This window comes from Chiloscyllium plagiosum, unplaced genomic scaffold (genome assembly GCF_037043375.1).
Source record: "Chiloscyllium plagiosum isolate Xiang-an unplaced genomic scaffold, Cpla_swu_hap1 HiC_scaffold_53Y, whole genome shotgun sequence".
NCBI classification, from domain to species: domain Eukaryota; kingdom Metazoa; phylum Chordata; class Chondrichthyes; order Orectolobiformes; family Hemiscylliidae; genus Chiloscyllium; species Chiloscyllium plagiosum.
This window is the reverse complement of record NW_028270192.1, coordinates 10,727,417-10,742,260: the sequence shown is the minus strand read 5'-3', so window position 1 is coordinate 10,742,260 and position 14,844 is coordinate 10,727,417. Positions and strand designations below refer to the sequence as shown.

General features: G+C 44.0%; 1 protein-coding gene across 3 annotated transcripts; it reads right to left on the bottom strand.

Annotated features, from left to right (window-relative positions):
- Nucleotides 1-1,540: 1,540 nt before the first annotated feature.
- Nucleotides 1,541-14,070, bottom strand: LOC148134605 (zinc finger and BTB domain-containing protein 39-like). 3 transcript variants are annotated; one of them, XM_087985658.1, is made up of 3 exons: nt 13,962-14,070; nt 10,540-10,737; nt 1,541-3,867 (listed from the first exon to the last, which is right to left on the bottom strand). In XM_087985658.1, exon 3 carries the CDS (start codon nt 3,764-3,766, stop codon nt 1,628-1,630), a length of 2,139 nt encoding a protein of 712 aa, XP_087841784.1. In that variant the 5' UTR covers nt 3,767-3,867; nt 10,540-10,737; nt 13,962-14,070; the 3' UTR covers nt 1,541-1,627. The 3 variants fall into 3 exon arrangements, with proteins under 3 accessions (XP_087841784.1, XP_087841785.1, XP_087841786.1); XM_087985659.1 differs by adding an exon at nt 7,649-7,947 and having other exon boundaries at nt 10,540-14,064; XM_087985660.1 differs by lacking the exon at nt 10,540-10,737 and having other exon boundaries at nt 13,962-14,062.
- Nucleotides 14,071-14,844: the final 774 nt, after the last annotated feature.

Sequence of the window (14,844 nt, the reverse complement as noted above, 5' to 3'; positions counted from 1 at the left end):
TGTCCGTTCAAACTACCACACTCTCTTAAGGTACGGTACACACCTACAACTTCATAACAATACTCTACCCAACCTCATATCATACCAAATTTTGGTGCAGTTGAGAATAAAAAAGGTTATCTAAGAGTATAGTGGCATCTTGATCAGATGGGCCAATCAGTTGAGAAGTGACCGATGTGTTTTAATTTAGATTAATGAAATATTGTATTTTAGTAAAGTAAACCTGGCCAGTACCTGGTCTGCTGGCTATGATGGGGTTTTGCTCATCACTCTCCTATGCTTTTACTGATAGAGTGCTGGGGAACAAAGAACAAGGAAAATTACAGAACAGGCCCCTCCAAGCCTGCACTGAATCAGATCCTCCATCTAAACCTGTCCTTATTTTCTAAAAGTCTGCCTCTCTCTTCTCCCTGCCCACTCATGAGTATCTAGATAAATCCTAAGTGAAGCCACCGTACCGGCCTCCATCACCTCTGCTGGCAACACGTTCCAGGGTACCTATCAACCTCAGTGTAAAGAACGTCCTACACATATCTCCCTTAAACTTTTTCACTCTAACCTTGAACTTGTGACCTTCTAGTAACTGACTCCCTCATTCTGAGAAAATTTTATAGACCTCAATCACGTGTCCCCTCAACCTCCACCTTTCTATTGAAAATCATCCTAATCTACTCAACTCTCTCTTCATAGTTGGTACCCTCCATACCAGACAACATTCTGGTGAACCTCCTCTGCACACTCTCCAAATCTTTCACAGCCTTTGCATAATGTGACGATCAGTTTATTTGATAAGAGAGACATGAGGTGTTGGTTCATAGTTCCTGATGCTGCAGATAGACAGGGTGGTTAAGAAGGCATTTGGCACATTTTCATTGGTTAGTGCACTTTTTATTGGAATTGAGACATAATGCTGTGCTATACAAGACATTAGTGAGTTCATGTTTAGAAAACTACAATTCTGGTTATTCTGCTGCAGGAAGAACGTTGTTAAAACTACATAGTGCGCTGAAAGGATTTACGAGAATGTTGCTAAGACTGGAATGTCTGAGTTATAGGGAGATGGGATAGGCTAGGATTGTTAACCCAGAATGTCCAGGGCTGAGGAGTGATCTTAAATGGGTTTGTAAAACCTAGGGGTACAGGTAAGATGAATAGCCAAAGGCATGGGATGTGTATGGGAATCCAAACAAGAGGGCACAGGTTAAGGTGAGAGGGAAAATATTCAAAAGGGATCTCAGGGGCAACTTTTATCAGAGGATGATATGTGTACAGATGAGGACCTGTTTGAGGAAGTGGCAGAAGCCGGAAAAATGATTACATTTAAAAATAGTAGGACACGTGCATGGATTAAAACGATTTAGAGAGATAAGAGCCAAATGCAGGCAAGGATACCTGAGATGAGTAGCTCTATCTCTGTAATGTCTGAGTCTTATGACTCTATAAATGAATCAAATCTTTATGATCAATTTGCTAACTCTTGAAACATTCTGTCAACCATAAGCTCATTATAAATCTGATCTTAGCGTTGAACATTCCACTGTACATTAAAATGAGACTTTATTTGAAGTTTACTTCTGAATACAGTTTTTAATTTCAACAATGGAACGGTTTCCTTTTCGGGTAAGGGTTAGTCCATCATTTTTACTGACTGTTTGGAATGCACGATGTACATGAATGTCTGTGCAATGTTAAAGTCAGGAGGTAGGCCCCCATCTTTGTGCATCTCCACATGTTTAATCATAAGGTTCAAGGTGGGACAATACTTCTGGCAAACCGTGCAGCAATACATAAGGGCACCTGAATGGGTCTTTAGATGGTTTTTGACAGTCGATCGCCCCCTGAAGAACTTGTGGCACAGCTTGCATTCATAGGGCTTCTCTCCTGAGTGGATTCGGAGATGATACTGAAACTCACTGGAATGGGAAAACCTTTTACCACAAAATTCACATTCATACCAGTTCCCTTTGGAGTTGGCTTTGCCTTGGTTTGAGGGAAGGGTCAGAAGGGTCTCTTGGTATACACCAGGTACATGTCCATCACTTGTAGACTCATCTGATGGTGATGTTGCTAAGGTTTTTTTGAGCCACTGGTGTGGAGTAGTTAGACCTTTTGTGCCATCCAAGTTATTCCTCTTATGTATCTTCACATGGTTCTGATAAGAGGCTTCTAACCGAAACTTTCTACAGCAGAAATTACATTCATATAAATACTCCATACCCTGGTGTGAAGCCATATGTTGCTCTAGAACAGTTCGGTCTACAAAGCTATTACCACATACAGAACAGGAAAAGATTGATATATTCATGTGGGATAAAACATGCCACATTAGGCTACAGACTGATCTATATGGCTGCTCACAGACACTACAGGAGAGACTTTTCATGTCAAGATGGGAAAGGATATGGTCTTTCACAGCAAGATAATCTTTAGTGACTGTCTTTCCACAGACAGCACAAAACAGTTCTGTGGGAGAGCCACCAAAATTAGCTTCAGCAGGCAAGATGGTATTTGGTTGGACAATAATGTTAGTATCATGTGGCTTCCCTTTCCTGTGTCCAGCCACTTGCCACTGTGTTACAAATTTCATTTCACACATGTCACACGAGAAGAGAAAAATTCCAACGTGAGACAAAACATGGGTGATTCGAGAGCTCCTATCAGTGAACTTGGTGCCACACACAGTACATAGCCCCTCTTTTGCATCAATGTGGAGTTTACCGTGTTGCCTAATCATTCCTATGTTGGCTGGCAAGACCTTGCCACACACCTGGCATGGCATACTCTTACCTTCACCATTACTATCCTTAACACAGACAAGATTGTCATCTTCACTGTCATCTGTTAACTCGATTATTTCTTCAGAAGGACCTCTGCTCTCTTGATGGTCATCAATATTAAGGCCATCCTGTTCAATACCATCAAACTGCATGCACTCCATTTCCTTCATTGATTGAACCTGGAGGTCGACATTGTTACTGACACAGGAATTACTACTCTCTTTGAGAGATTCTCCAGTGACCAGTAAACTGGTTTGATTATAATATCCATTACTCTGTATTTCATACAGCTCACATGGGCCTTTATTAGAGGTCAAAGGCACATTCTCACTTGTTGTGCATTGGCTGTATTCCATCTCCAGGTTATCTTCAGTTTTTGTTGACTGTTGGTACATCAATGGCATACTTGGGCCATTTTCATTCACAAGATTTCGCTCTTCACTTTTAAAACTCTCTCCTACTTCAACCTGCATTATGTAACTTCTGTTTTGACAAAATTGTGGGCCTGGGCCCCTGGAGTCTGACATGGGGGTGTTTTGGTCATTTGAAGCCCCGGTGAGAGGTGCATAGCCTTCGGGTGATTGATCTGTTGGTTTATTGGTTTCTGTCTTTTCCAAGTCAGGAAAGGTGGAGTAGCAAGCCTTCAGAAGATCTTGCATTCCCAACTTCTCTGCCATCTCATAGATAACACCAACATTAATGAGATCAGTAAAAAGCTCAGCTGTATAGATAAAATTCAAGATTCTTTCAAAATTTGCCGGGGTGATGAAGTCTACCACGTATGTTCTTGCAGTATTAACCTCAGAATTCAGAAAGAGCTTCTGGAAGTAGCCAGCAGCACATGCAAGCACTGATTTGTGTGCTGAAAATGTCCTGTTGCCAACCATGATGATTACATCACACATGGTTTCGGACAACCTAAACTTATTAAGTTCCTTAAGAAGATTGTTAGGGTGGTCAGCACTGTGTAGTTTAATTCTCATACCCATCTCCGTTAGTGCTTTGGAAACTTCCACTAAAGTCAAATTGACTGGCCAATAAAGTACTTTGCTTTACATAGTTCCATGATCGTTATCTTGTATAGACAAGCCTGCAAATGAGAACAGTTAAATCAGTTTGAATACAAGATTTTACAAACATAATATCCTTCCAAATTTTATCTAACTTTTCATTCCAATTCAGCAATTTAAATCAAATCTATAGAATTAACAGGCATCAGGAACATGACATGAATTTGTATGCTGCTCTTAACATTGTATGTGGTGTATCATCACTGGACTAGTAATCCACTATCCGTGAATGTACTGGGACATGACCTCAAGTTTCAGGATAGTAGCCAGTTAATCATGAATTCAAAAGAATCTTAAATCTTAGCTTAAATAACTATCATAAGATCATGGAATCTCTACAGTGTGGAAACAGGCCTTTAGGCCCAACAAGTCCACAATGACCCTCTGAAGACCACCCTGACTATTCCCCTATTATATTACTTTCTATTCCACCAAATCCCCATCCCATCCCTGAACATTATGGACAATTTAGCCTGGCCAATTTTCCAGCACTTTATTTTTATTTCAGACTTCCAACATCAGCTGTATTTACTTTTATTTAGATCACATTTGGTGGTGAAGAACGCATATCACATTTACTTAATATCCTTTAGACAGTAAATCTGCTGTTTCGTTCATTCTTGGTTGATGATATGTTTGACTTTTGAAGACTGAATGGTCAACAAGGCACTAACTTGTACCAAAATTGATAGAATGACAAAGAAAAGGAAATGATAAATCAGTTGACATCACTGCAGCTTGTAAACTCAGCTCTGGATACCAAGTAGAGTTCATTTTACTAAGTGGCACAGTGGCTCAGTGATTAGCACTGCTGCCTCACAGTGCCAGGGTTTTGATTCCAAAATTGGGCGAATGGGTTTGGGTGGAATACTCTTCTGAGGCTCAGTAGGGACTTATTGGGCCGAAAGGTCTGTTTCCACACTGAGCTTTGAGCTAGTATTAAAGGAGACTCATGGATTGGTCAAATCTCAAACTAACACAGTTGTTCACAGAATTCCTTGATCATCATCCCTGAGTGCGTTCTGTCCTGTAGAACTGATAGACCAAACAAAAGTGGTGGTATAAGGGAAGACAATTGGGACAGAAATTTTCAAAAATATTTTCAACGTTGACTGCAGACATACTTGTTCTAAAAACTACTTGAAGCAAGTACTGTGTGAGGCAAGAGAAAGGATTGTAACCTGAATGTTAGAATTCAAAGTTAATCACCAAGATCAGTAGCGTCACTGCTGGCTGAGTGACTGAGTCCTAACGGACATAATTGCAGGATTGGGCAAACAAGAAACTAGATGACCCAATCTTTAGTAATCTACCTGTCACAAATTTATCTATTCAAGTATCAATAGGAGTTACCACCATATAGTAAAATGGAGGTGAACATCTGCCTTCATCATAAACTGCAAACTAGCAATCAACTATAATATGCAAATTCACGGTATGGCATAGCAACATTTTCTATTACAATAAATGGTTTACTGAATAGCATAGGAATGTTTTATGAATAGCACCAGCCACAGCCCAAAATGTAATGTCAATTTGCAAAGCTAAAAGTTAGTATTATTTATGTAGAACATAGAACAGTACAGCACAGAACAGGCCCTTCAGCCCACGATGTTGTGCTGACCACTGATCCTCATGTATGCACCCTCAAATTTCTGTGACCATATACATGTCCAGGAGTCTCTTAAATGTCCTCAATGACCCTGCCTCCATAACTGCTGCTGGCAACGCATTCCATGCTCTCACAACTCTCTGTGTAAAAAAACCCCCGCCTCTGACATCCTCTTTATACTTTCCTCCAACCAGCTTAAAACTATGACTCCTCGTGTTAGTCATTTCTGCCCTGGGAAATAGTCTCTGGATATCGACTCTATCTATGCCTCGCATTATCTTGTATACCTCAATTAGGTCCCCTCTCCTCCTCCTTTTCTCTAATGAGAGCTCAGTCAACCTCTCTTCATAAGATAAGCCTCCAGTCCAGGCAGCATCCTGGTAAACCTCCTCTGAACCCTCTCCAAAGCATCCACATCTTTTTTATAATAGGGCGATCAGAACTAGATGCAGTATTCCAAGTGCGGTCTAACCAAAGTTTTATAGAGCTGCAACAAGATCTCATGACTCTTAAACTCAATCCCCCTGTTAATGAAAGCCAATACACCATATGCTTTCTTAACAATCCTGTCCACTTGGATGGCCATTTTAAGGGATCTATGTACCTGCACACCAAGATCCCTCTGCTCCTCCACACTGCCAAGAATCCTATCCTTAATCCTGTACTCAGCTTTCAAATTCGACCTTCCAAAATGCATCACCTCGCATTTATCCAGGTTGAACTCCATCTGCCACCTCTCAGCCCATCTCTGCATCCTGTCAATGTCCCGCTGCAGCCTACAACAGCCCTCTACACTGTCAACGACACCTCCAACCTTTGTGTCATCTACAAACTTACTGACCCATCCTTCAATCCCCTCATCCAAGTCATTAATAAAAATTACAAACAATAGAGGCCCAAGGACAGAGTCCTGTGGAATACCACTCATCACAGACTTCCAGGCAGAATATTTTCTTTCTACTACCACTCGCTGTCTTCTGTTGGCCAGCCAATTCTGTATCCAGACAGCTATGTTCCCTTGAATCCCATTCCTCCTGACCTTCTGAATAAGCCTTCCATGGGGAATCTTATCAAATCTGGAAATGTGTTGCTGGAAAAGCGCAGCAGGTCAGGCAGCATCCAGGGAACAGGAGAATCAACGTTTCGGGCATAAGCCCTTCTTCAGGCTTATGCCCGAAACGTCGATTCTCCTGTTCCCTGGATGCTGCCTGACCTGCTGCGCTTTTCCAGCAACACATTTCCAGCTCTGATCTCCAGCATCTGCAGACCTCACTTTCTCCTCAGAATCTTATCAAATGCCTTGCTGAAGTCCATATACACCACATCTAAGCTCGACCCTCATCAACTTTTCTAGTCACATCCTCAAAGAACTCGATAAGGTTTGTGAGCCATGACCTGCCCCTCAAAAAGCTGTTTCTGGATCAGTGGTGCTGGAAGAGCACAGCAATTCAGGCAGTATCCGAGGACAGGCAAAATCGACGTTTCGGGCAAAAGCCCTTCATCAGGAATAAAGGCAGAGAGCCTGAAGCGTGGAGAGATAAGCTAGAGGAGGGTGGGGGTGGGGAGAGAGTGGCATAGAGTACAATAGGTCAGTGGGGAAGGAGATGAAGGTGATAGGTCAGGGAGGAGAGGGTGGAGTGGATAGGTGGAAAAGGAGCTGGGCAGGTCGGACAAGTCCGGACAGGTCAGGGGATCGAGTTGCTGGAGGTTAGAAGCTAGGATGAGGTGGGGGAAGGGGAAATGAGGAAACTGTTGAAATCCACATTGATGCCCTGGGGTTGAAGTGTTCCGAGGCGGAAGATGAGGCGTTCTTCCTCCAGGCGTCTGGTGGTGAGGGAGCGGCGGTGGAGGAGGCCCAGAACCTCCATATCCTTGGCAGAGTGGGAGGGGGAGTTGAAATGTTGAGCCACTGGGCGATTTGGTTGATTGGTGCGGGTGTCTCGGAGATATTCCCTAAAGCGCTCTGCTAGGAGGCGCCCAGTCTCCCCAATGTAGAGGAGACCGCATCGGGAGCAACGGATACAATAGATGATATTAGTGGATGTGCAGGTAAAACTTTGATGGATGTGGAAAGCTGATGAAAAGCTGTGTTGACTGTACTTAATCAAGCCATGCTCTTTTAGATGGTCATAAATTCTATCCCTCAGACTCCTTTCTAACACCTTGCAGACGACAGACGTGAGACTTACTGGTCTGTAATTGCCGGTGATTTCCCTATTTCCTTTCTTGAAGAGAGAAATTACATTTGCCTCTCTCCAGTCCTCAGGTACGACTCCAGTGGAGAGCGAGGATGAAAAGATCTTCCCAAGTGGCGAAGCAATTGCATTTCTCGTTTCCCAAAGCAGCTAAGGACAAATCTGGTCCGGGCCTGGCAACTTGTCAATCTTAATGGATGACGAAATTTTCAGCACATCAGCTTCCTCTATCTCTATCCATTCCAGCATGCACACCTGCTCTTCAAAGGTTTCATTCACTACAAAGTTCGTTTCTTTCGTAAAGACAGAAGCAAAAAACTCATTTAGGGCTTCCCATAACTGCTCAGACTCCACACACAAATTCCCTATGTTATTCCTGATCGGGCCTACTCTTTCTTTGACCATTCTCTTATTCCTCACGTAAGTGTAAAATGCCTTTGTGTTCTCCCTAATCCGTTCTGCCAAGCCTTTCTCGTGCCCCCTCCTGGCTCTCCTCAGACCATTTTTAAGCTCCTTCCTCGCCTGCCTGTAATCCTGTAGAGCTGAGCTTGATCCTAGCTTCCTCCACCTTACGTAAGCTGCCTTCTTCCTTTTGACCAGAAGCTCCACTGCTCTCATAATCCAAGGTTCCTTTATCTTACCACTTCTTGCCTGTCTCAGAGGGACATATTTATTCATCACTTGTAATAACTGTTCCTTAAACAGTCTCCACATGGCTATAGTGCCTTTACCATGGAACAATTGCTCCCAATCCATGCGTCCTAACTCATGTCTAATCGCATCATAGTTTCCTCTTCCCCAATTAAATATCCTCCCATTTTGCCTAATCCTCTCCTTCTCCATAGCTATGTAGAATCTGAGGCAGTTGTGGTCACTATCACCAAAATCCTTTCCGACCACAAGATCTGATACCTGCCCTGGCTCATTTCTGAGCACTAAATCTAGAATGGCCTCTCCCCTTGTTGGCCTGTCAATGTACTGAGTTAGGAAACCCTTCTGAACACACCTTATAAAATCAGCTCCATTCAAATCTTTTGTTCGAAGGAGGTTGCAATCAATATTGGAAAATTTAAAGTCAGTCATTACAAAATCCAGCTAATATTGGATAAGTGGTTCCAAATCAAGCGATCAAATTAAGCACTGCAGACTGACGTCACCCAAAATATCTGCTATATCTGCTACTTCCCTACGTTTCCTGATTGATGCTATCACCAACTTCACATTCCTGGTACTGCTTCCGGAATGCACTCCAGTAAGCCAGGTTGACCTCCAATTTGATAGAAATGGTAATTGGAACTGCGTCATATCATACAGTCATAGAGATGTACAGCACGGAAAGAGACCCTTCAGTCCAAATGGTCCACGCCAACTAGATATCCCAATCCAATCTAGTCCCACCTTTCAGCACTTGGCACATATTCCTCGAAACCTTTCATAATCATATACCCATCCAAATGCCTCCATCACTTCCTCTGGCAGCTCATTCCAGACAGGCACTACCCTCTGCGTGAAAAAGTTGCCCCTTAGGTACCTTTTATACCTTTCCCTTCTCACCCTAAACCTATGCCCTGTAGTTCTGGACTCAGCCACCTCAGGGAAAAGACTTTGTCTATTTACTATAACCACGTCCCTCATGATTTAATAAACATCTCTAACATCACCCCTCAGCCTTTGATGCTCCAGGGAAATCAGCCCCAGCCTATTCAGCCTCTCCCTATAGCTCAACTCTTCCAGCTGTGGCAACATCCTTGTAAACCTTTTCCGAACCCTTTCAAGTCTCACAACATCTTTTCACGCAATATTCCAACACTGGCCTAACCAATGTCCTGTACAGCCGCAACATGACCCTCCCAACTCCTGTACTCAATACTTTGACCAATAAAGGAAAGCATACCCAATGCCTTCTTCACTATCCTATCTACCTGTGACTCCACTTTCAAGGAGCTATGAAACTGCACTTCTAGGTCTCTTTGTTCACCAACACTCCCTAGGACCTTACCATTAAATGTATAACTTCTGCTAAGATTTGCAGTATCTCGCATTTATCTAAACTCCATCTACCACTGGATAAAAGCAAATTACTGCGGATGCTGGAATCTGAAACCAAAAGAGAAATGCTGGAAAATCTCAGCAGGTCTGGCAGCATCTGTAAGGAGAGAAAAGAGCTGATGTTTCGAGTCTAACTGACCTCTTGTCAAAGCTTTGTCAAAGGGTCAGTTAGACTTGAAACGTCAGCTCTTTTCTCTCCTTAATGATGCTGCGAGCCCTGCTGAGATTTTCCAGCATTTCTCTTTTGGTTCCATCTACCACTCCTCAGCCCATTGGACCATGTGATCAAGATCCTGTTGTAATCTCTGTCCACTACAATTTTGGTGTCATCTGTAAATTTACTAACTATATCTTCTACGTTTATATCAAAATCATTGATATAAATGACGAAAAGTAGTGGACCCAGGACTGATCTTTGTGGCACTCCACTCCCCATAGGTTACCACCACCCTCTGTCTTCTACCTTTGAACCAGTTCTGCATCCAAATGGCTAGTTCTTCCTGTATTCTGTGAGATCTAACCTTGCTAACCGGTCTCCCATGGGGAACTTTGTTGAACGCCTTACTGAAGTCCATACAGATCATGTCAACCGCTGTGCTCTCATCAAAACTCTTTGTTACTTTTTCAAAAAATTCAATCAAGTTTATGAGACATGATTTCCCACACGCAAAGTCATGTTGACTATTCCTAATTAGTCCTTGCCTTTCCAAATACATGTAAATCCCTCAGGATTTCTTCCAACAATGTTCCCACCACTGATATCAGGCTCACTGGTCTATAGTTCACTGGCTCGCATCCAAATCATTTGTGTAAATGACAAAAAGAGGAGGACTCACCTTTCTTAAATTGTGGCATCACGTTAACCAACCTCCAGTCTTGTGGCACTTTCACCTGTGACTATTGGTGATACAAATATCTCAGCAAGGGCCCAACCACCACTTCTCTAGCTTCCCACAGAGTTCTAGGATAAACCTCATCAGGTCCTAGTGATTTATCCAACTTTATGCATGTCAAGATATCTAGCACTTCCTCCTCTGTAAAAGGACATTTTTCAAGATATTGCCATCTATTTCCCCACATTCTATGTCTTAGGAGCATAGGAAAGTATAGCACAGAGCAGGCCCTTAGGCCCACGATGTTGTGTCAAGACTTAATCCTAATGTAAAATATAGTAACTGAACCTATGCACCCCTCAATTCACTGCTATCCATGTGCATGTCCAGCAGTCGCTTAAATGTCCCCAATGACTTTGCTTCCACCACCTCAACTGGCCATGCATTCCTTGCATTCACAACTCTCAGCATAAAGAACCTACCTCTGATGTCTTCTTTATATCTTTCTCCTAATATCTTCAAACTATGGCTTCTCATACCAGACAATCCTGTCCTGGGGAAAAGTCTCTGGTTGTTGCCTCTATCTATTCCTCTCATTATTTTGTACACCTCGATCAGGTCACCTCTCTTCGTCCTACTCTCCAGAGAGAAAAGTCCAAGCTTATTCAACCTTTCTTCATATGGCAAGCCCTCAAGTCCAGGCAGCGTCCTGGTAAACCCTCTTTCCACCTCTCCAAAGCCTCTGTATCTTTCCTATAGTAGCGCGACCAGGAAAGTCCTTCTCCACCAGTACAAAATATTCGTTTAGTGACTCCCCCATCTCCTGTGGCTCTACATAAAGACTACTTTGCTGATCTTTAGGGTGTCCCATTTGCTCCCTAGTTATCCTTTTATCCTTAATGTACTTGTAAAAACCCTTTGGATTCTCCTTAACCCTATTTGCTAAAGCTTTCTCATTTCCCCTTTCTGCCCTCCCTCTTAAATATACTCCTACTGCCTTTACACTCATCTAAGGATTCACTCAATTTCTCCTGTCTATCTCTGGGGTGGCACGGTGGCTCAGTGGTTAGCACGGTTGCCTCACAATGCCAGAGACCTGGGTTCGATTTCCACCTCGGGTGACTGTCTGTGTGGAATTTGAACATTCTCCCCGTGCCTGCGTGGATTTCCTCCGGGTGCTCTGGTTTCCTTCCACAATCCAAAGATTAGCAGGTATGGTGAATTAACCATATTAAATTGCCCATAGTCAGAGATAAATAAAGGATAGGGGAATAGGTCTGGGTGGGTTTGTTGGGTCAAACAGCCTGTTTCCATACTGTAGGAAATCTAATCTAATCTAATATGCTTTCTTCTTTTTCTTAACCAGACACTCAATTTCTCCAGTCATCCAGCATTCCCTCCACCTACCAGCCTTTCCTTTCACCCTAACAGGAATATGCTATCTCTGGACTCTAGTTATCTCATTTCTGAAGGCTTTCCATTTTCTAGTTGCCCCTTTACCTACGAACATCCGCCCCCCCCAATCGGCTTTTGAAAGTTCTTGCCTAATACCATTAAATTTATTCCTTCAATTTAAAACTTCAACTTTTAGATCTGGTCTATCCTTTTCCATCACAATTTTAAAACTATTAGAATTATGATCACTAGCCCCAAAGTGCCCCCCCCACTGACACCTCAGTCACCTGTCCTGCCTTATTTCCCACAGTAGGTCAAGTTTTGCATCTTCTCTAGTAGGTACATCCATGTACTGACTCAGAAAAGTTTCTTGTACACTCTTAACAAATTCCTCTCTATCTAAACTGTTAACACTATGGCAGTCCCAGTCTATGTTTGGAAAGTTAAAATCCCCTATCATAACTACCCTATTATTCTTACAGATAAGTGAGATCTCCTTACACATTTGTTTCTCAATTTCCCTCTGACTATTAGGGGGTCTATAATATAATTAAGAGAAAGTGAGGACTGCAGATGCTGGAGATCAGAGCTTAAAAATGTGTTGCTGGAAAAACGCAGTAGGTCAGGCAGCATCAAAGGAACAGAAGAATTGACGTTTCGGGTTATAGGATGCTGTGAAACTTGAAAGGGTTTAGAAAAGATTTAGAAGGATGTTGTCAGGATTGGAAGTTATAAACTACAGGGAGAGGCTGAATAGGCTGAGACTGTTATCCTTGCAGCTTCGGAGGCTGAGGGGTGTCCTTATAGAGGTTTATAAAATCACGAGGAGCATGGATAGGATGAATAGACAAGGTTTTTCCCCTGAGGTGGGAGAGTCCAGAACTAGAAATGCATAGGTTTAAGGTAAGAGTGGAAAAATATAAAAGGGACCCAGGGGTAACTTCACAGAGGTGCTACATGTGTGGAACGAGCTGCCATAGGAAATGGTGGAGGCTGATACAATTACAACATTTAGAAGGCACGCGGATGGGTACATGAATAAGAAGGGTTTAAAAGGACATGGGCCAAGTGCTGGCAAATGAGACTAGATTAATTTAGGATATCTGGGTCAGCATGGACAGGTCAGAACGAAGGGTCCACTTCTGTGCTATACAGCTCTATGACCCTATGACGATGTAATTCACATTACACGTTACGGTTTAAAACAACTGCAACAAGTTGGTTGAACATGATTTCTATTTATAAATCCAAGCCAAACATTCCCAATTACCTCGAGTATTTCAAAAACTTTAAAGTATAATCAAAACTATGGTAACAAGGGCAGCAAGTGGTTAAGCGCACCTGCCTCACAGTGCCAGAGCACCAGGCTGGATTCCAGCCTCAGAGGACTGTCCATGTGGAGTTTGTGCATTCTCCCTAGGTCTACATAGGTTACCTCTGGGTGCTCCGGTTTCCTACCACAGTCCAAAGATGTGCAGGTTAGGGTGGATTGGCTGTGCTACATTGCCCCGTAGTGCCCAGGGATGTACAGGTTAGAGTGGGATTAGTCAGAGGTAAATGTAGGGTTGGTAAAAAGTCTGGATGGGTTAGTCTTTGGAGGGTCAGTGTTAACCCCCAATTGCTTGTTTCCACTCTGTCGGGATTGTAAGTTGCAATGATAATTATTTTAACGTGTGTGTGAAGTGAGTGCCAGGAGAAGGTCTGTCTGGTGTGCAGTCAGTTGGTGTCAGGAAGCAGGTGACAGCCCTTTCTCCCTCTCCCACGAAGGCTCTGCTCCTGAACAGGTGGGAGGACTGCACAGGTCTCACAGCGCGGCCAAGGGGCCTGAATATGCAAGTAGCCAAGAGGGAGCTCGCTTACCGCCAGGGCCAGGGCCAGGGCCCCGGCCCCGGCCCCGGCCCCGGCCCCGGTAACAAAGGCAGAGCCTCACAAGCTCAGACATTTTGTTTTACTCGGGATCCCGAGGGCTGTCCCAGGCCGGGGGAAATAAATCCCGGTGCATCTTCACCACATCCTCTCCACACGCTTACCGGCTGGAGTACAATACAATTAAAGCCTTTTCACCACCATAGCAACATCGATATATCCAAGGCCCACAGCTGTTAAACAGTCTGTTTAAAAAACATCAAAGACATTAACCCTGAACACAACGCACCATCACTACTCAAACCCATCTGATCTAGGAGCGCCGCCCTATCGGTCAGGAGGACTCAATACATCGAGACCTAGGAGCGCCGCCCTATCGGCCAGGAGGACACAAACCCATCTGATCTAGGAGCGCCGCCCTATCGGTCAGGAGGACTCAAACCCATCTGATCTAGGAGCGCCGCCCTATCGGTCAGGAGGACTCAATATATCGAGACCTAGGAGCGCCGCCCTATCGGCCAGGAGGACTCAATACATCGAGACCCAGGAGTGCCGCCCTATCGGCCAGGAGGACTCAATATATCGAGACCTAGGAGCGCCGCCCTATCGGTCAGGAGGACTCAATATATCGAGACCTAGGAGCGCCGCCCTATCGGTCAGGAGGACTCAATATATCGAGACCTAGGAGCGCCGCCCTATCGGCCAGGAGGACTCAATACATCGAGACCCAGGAGTGCCGCCCTATCGGCCAGGAGGACTCAAACCCATCTGATCTAGGAGCGCCGCCCTATCGGTCAGGAGGACTCAATATATCGAGACCTAGGAGCGCCGCCCTATCGGTCAGGAGGACTCAATATATCGAGACCTAGGAGCGCCGCCCTATCGGTCAGGAGGACTCAATATATCAAGACCTAGGAGCGCCGCCCTATCGGCCAGGAGGACTCAATATATCGAGACCTAGGAGCGCCGCCCTATCGGCCAGGAGGACTCAATATATCGAGACCTAGGAGCGCCGCCCTATCGGCCAGGAGGACTCAAACCCATCTG

Excerpts from the sequence above, each read along its gene's own strand:
- LOC148134605 (XM_087985658.1), bottom strand. The coding sequence starts at position 3,766 with ATGGGTATGAGAATTAAACTACACAGTGCTGACCACCCTAACAATCTT.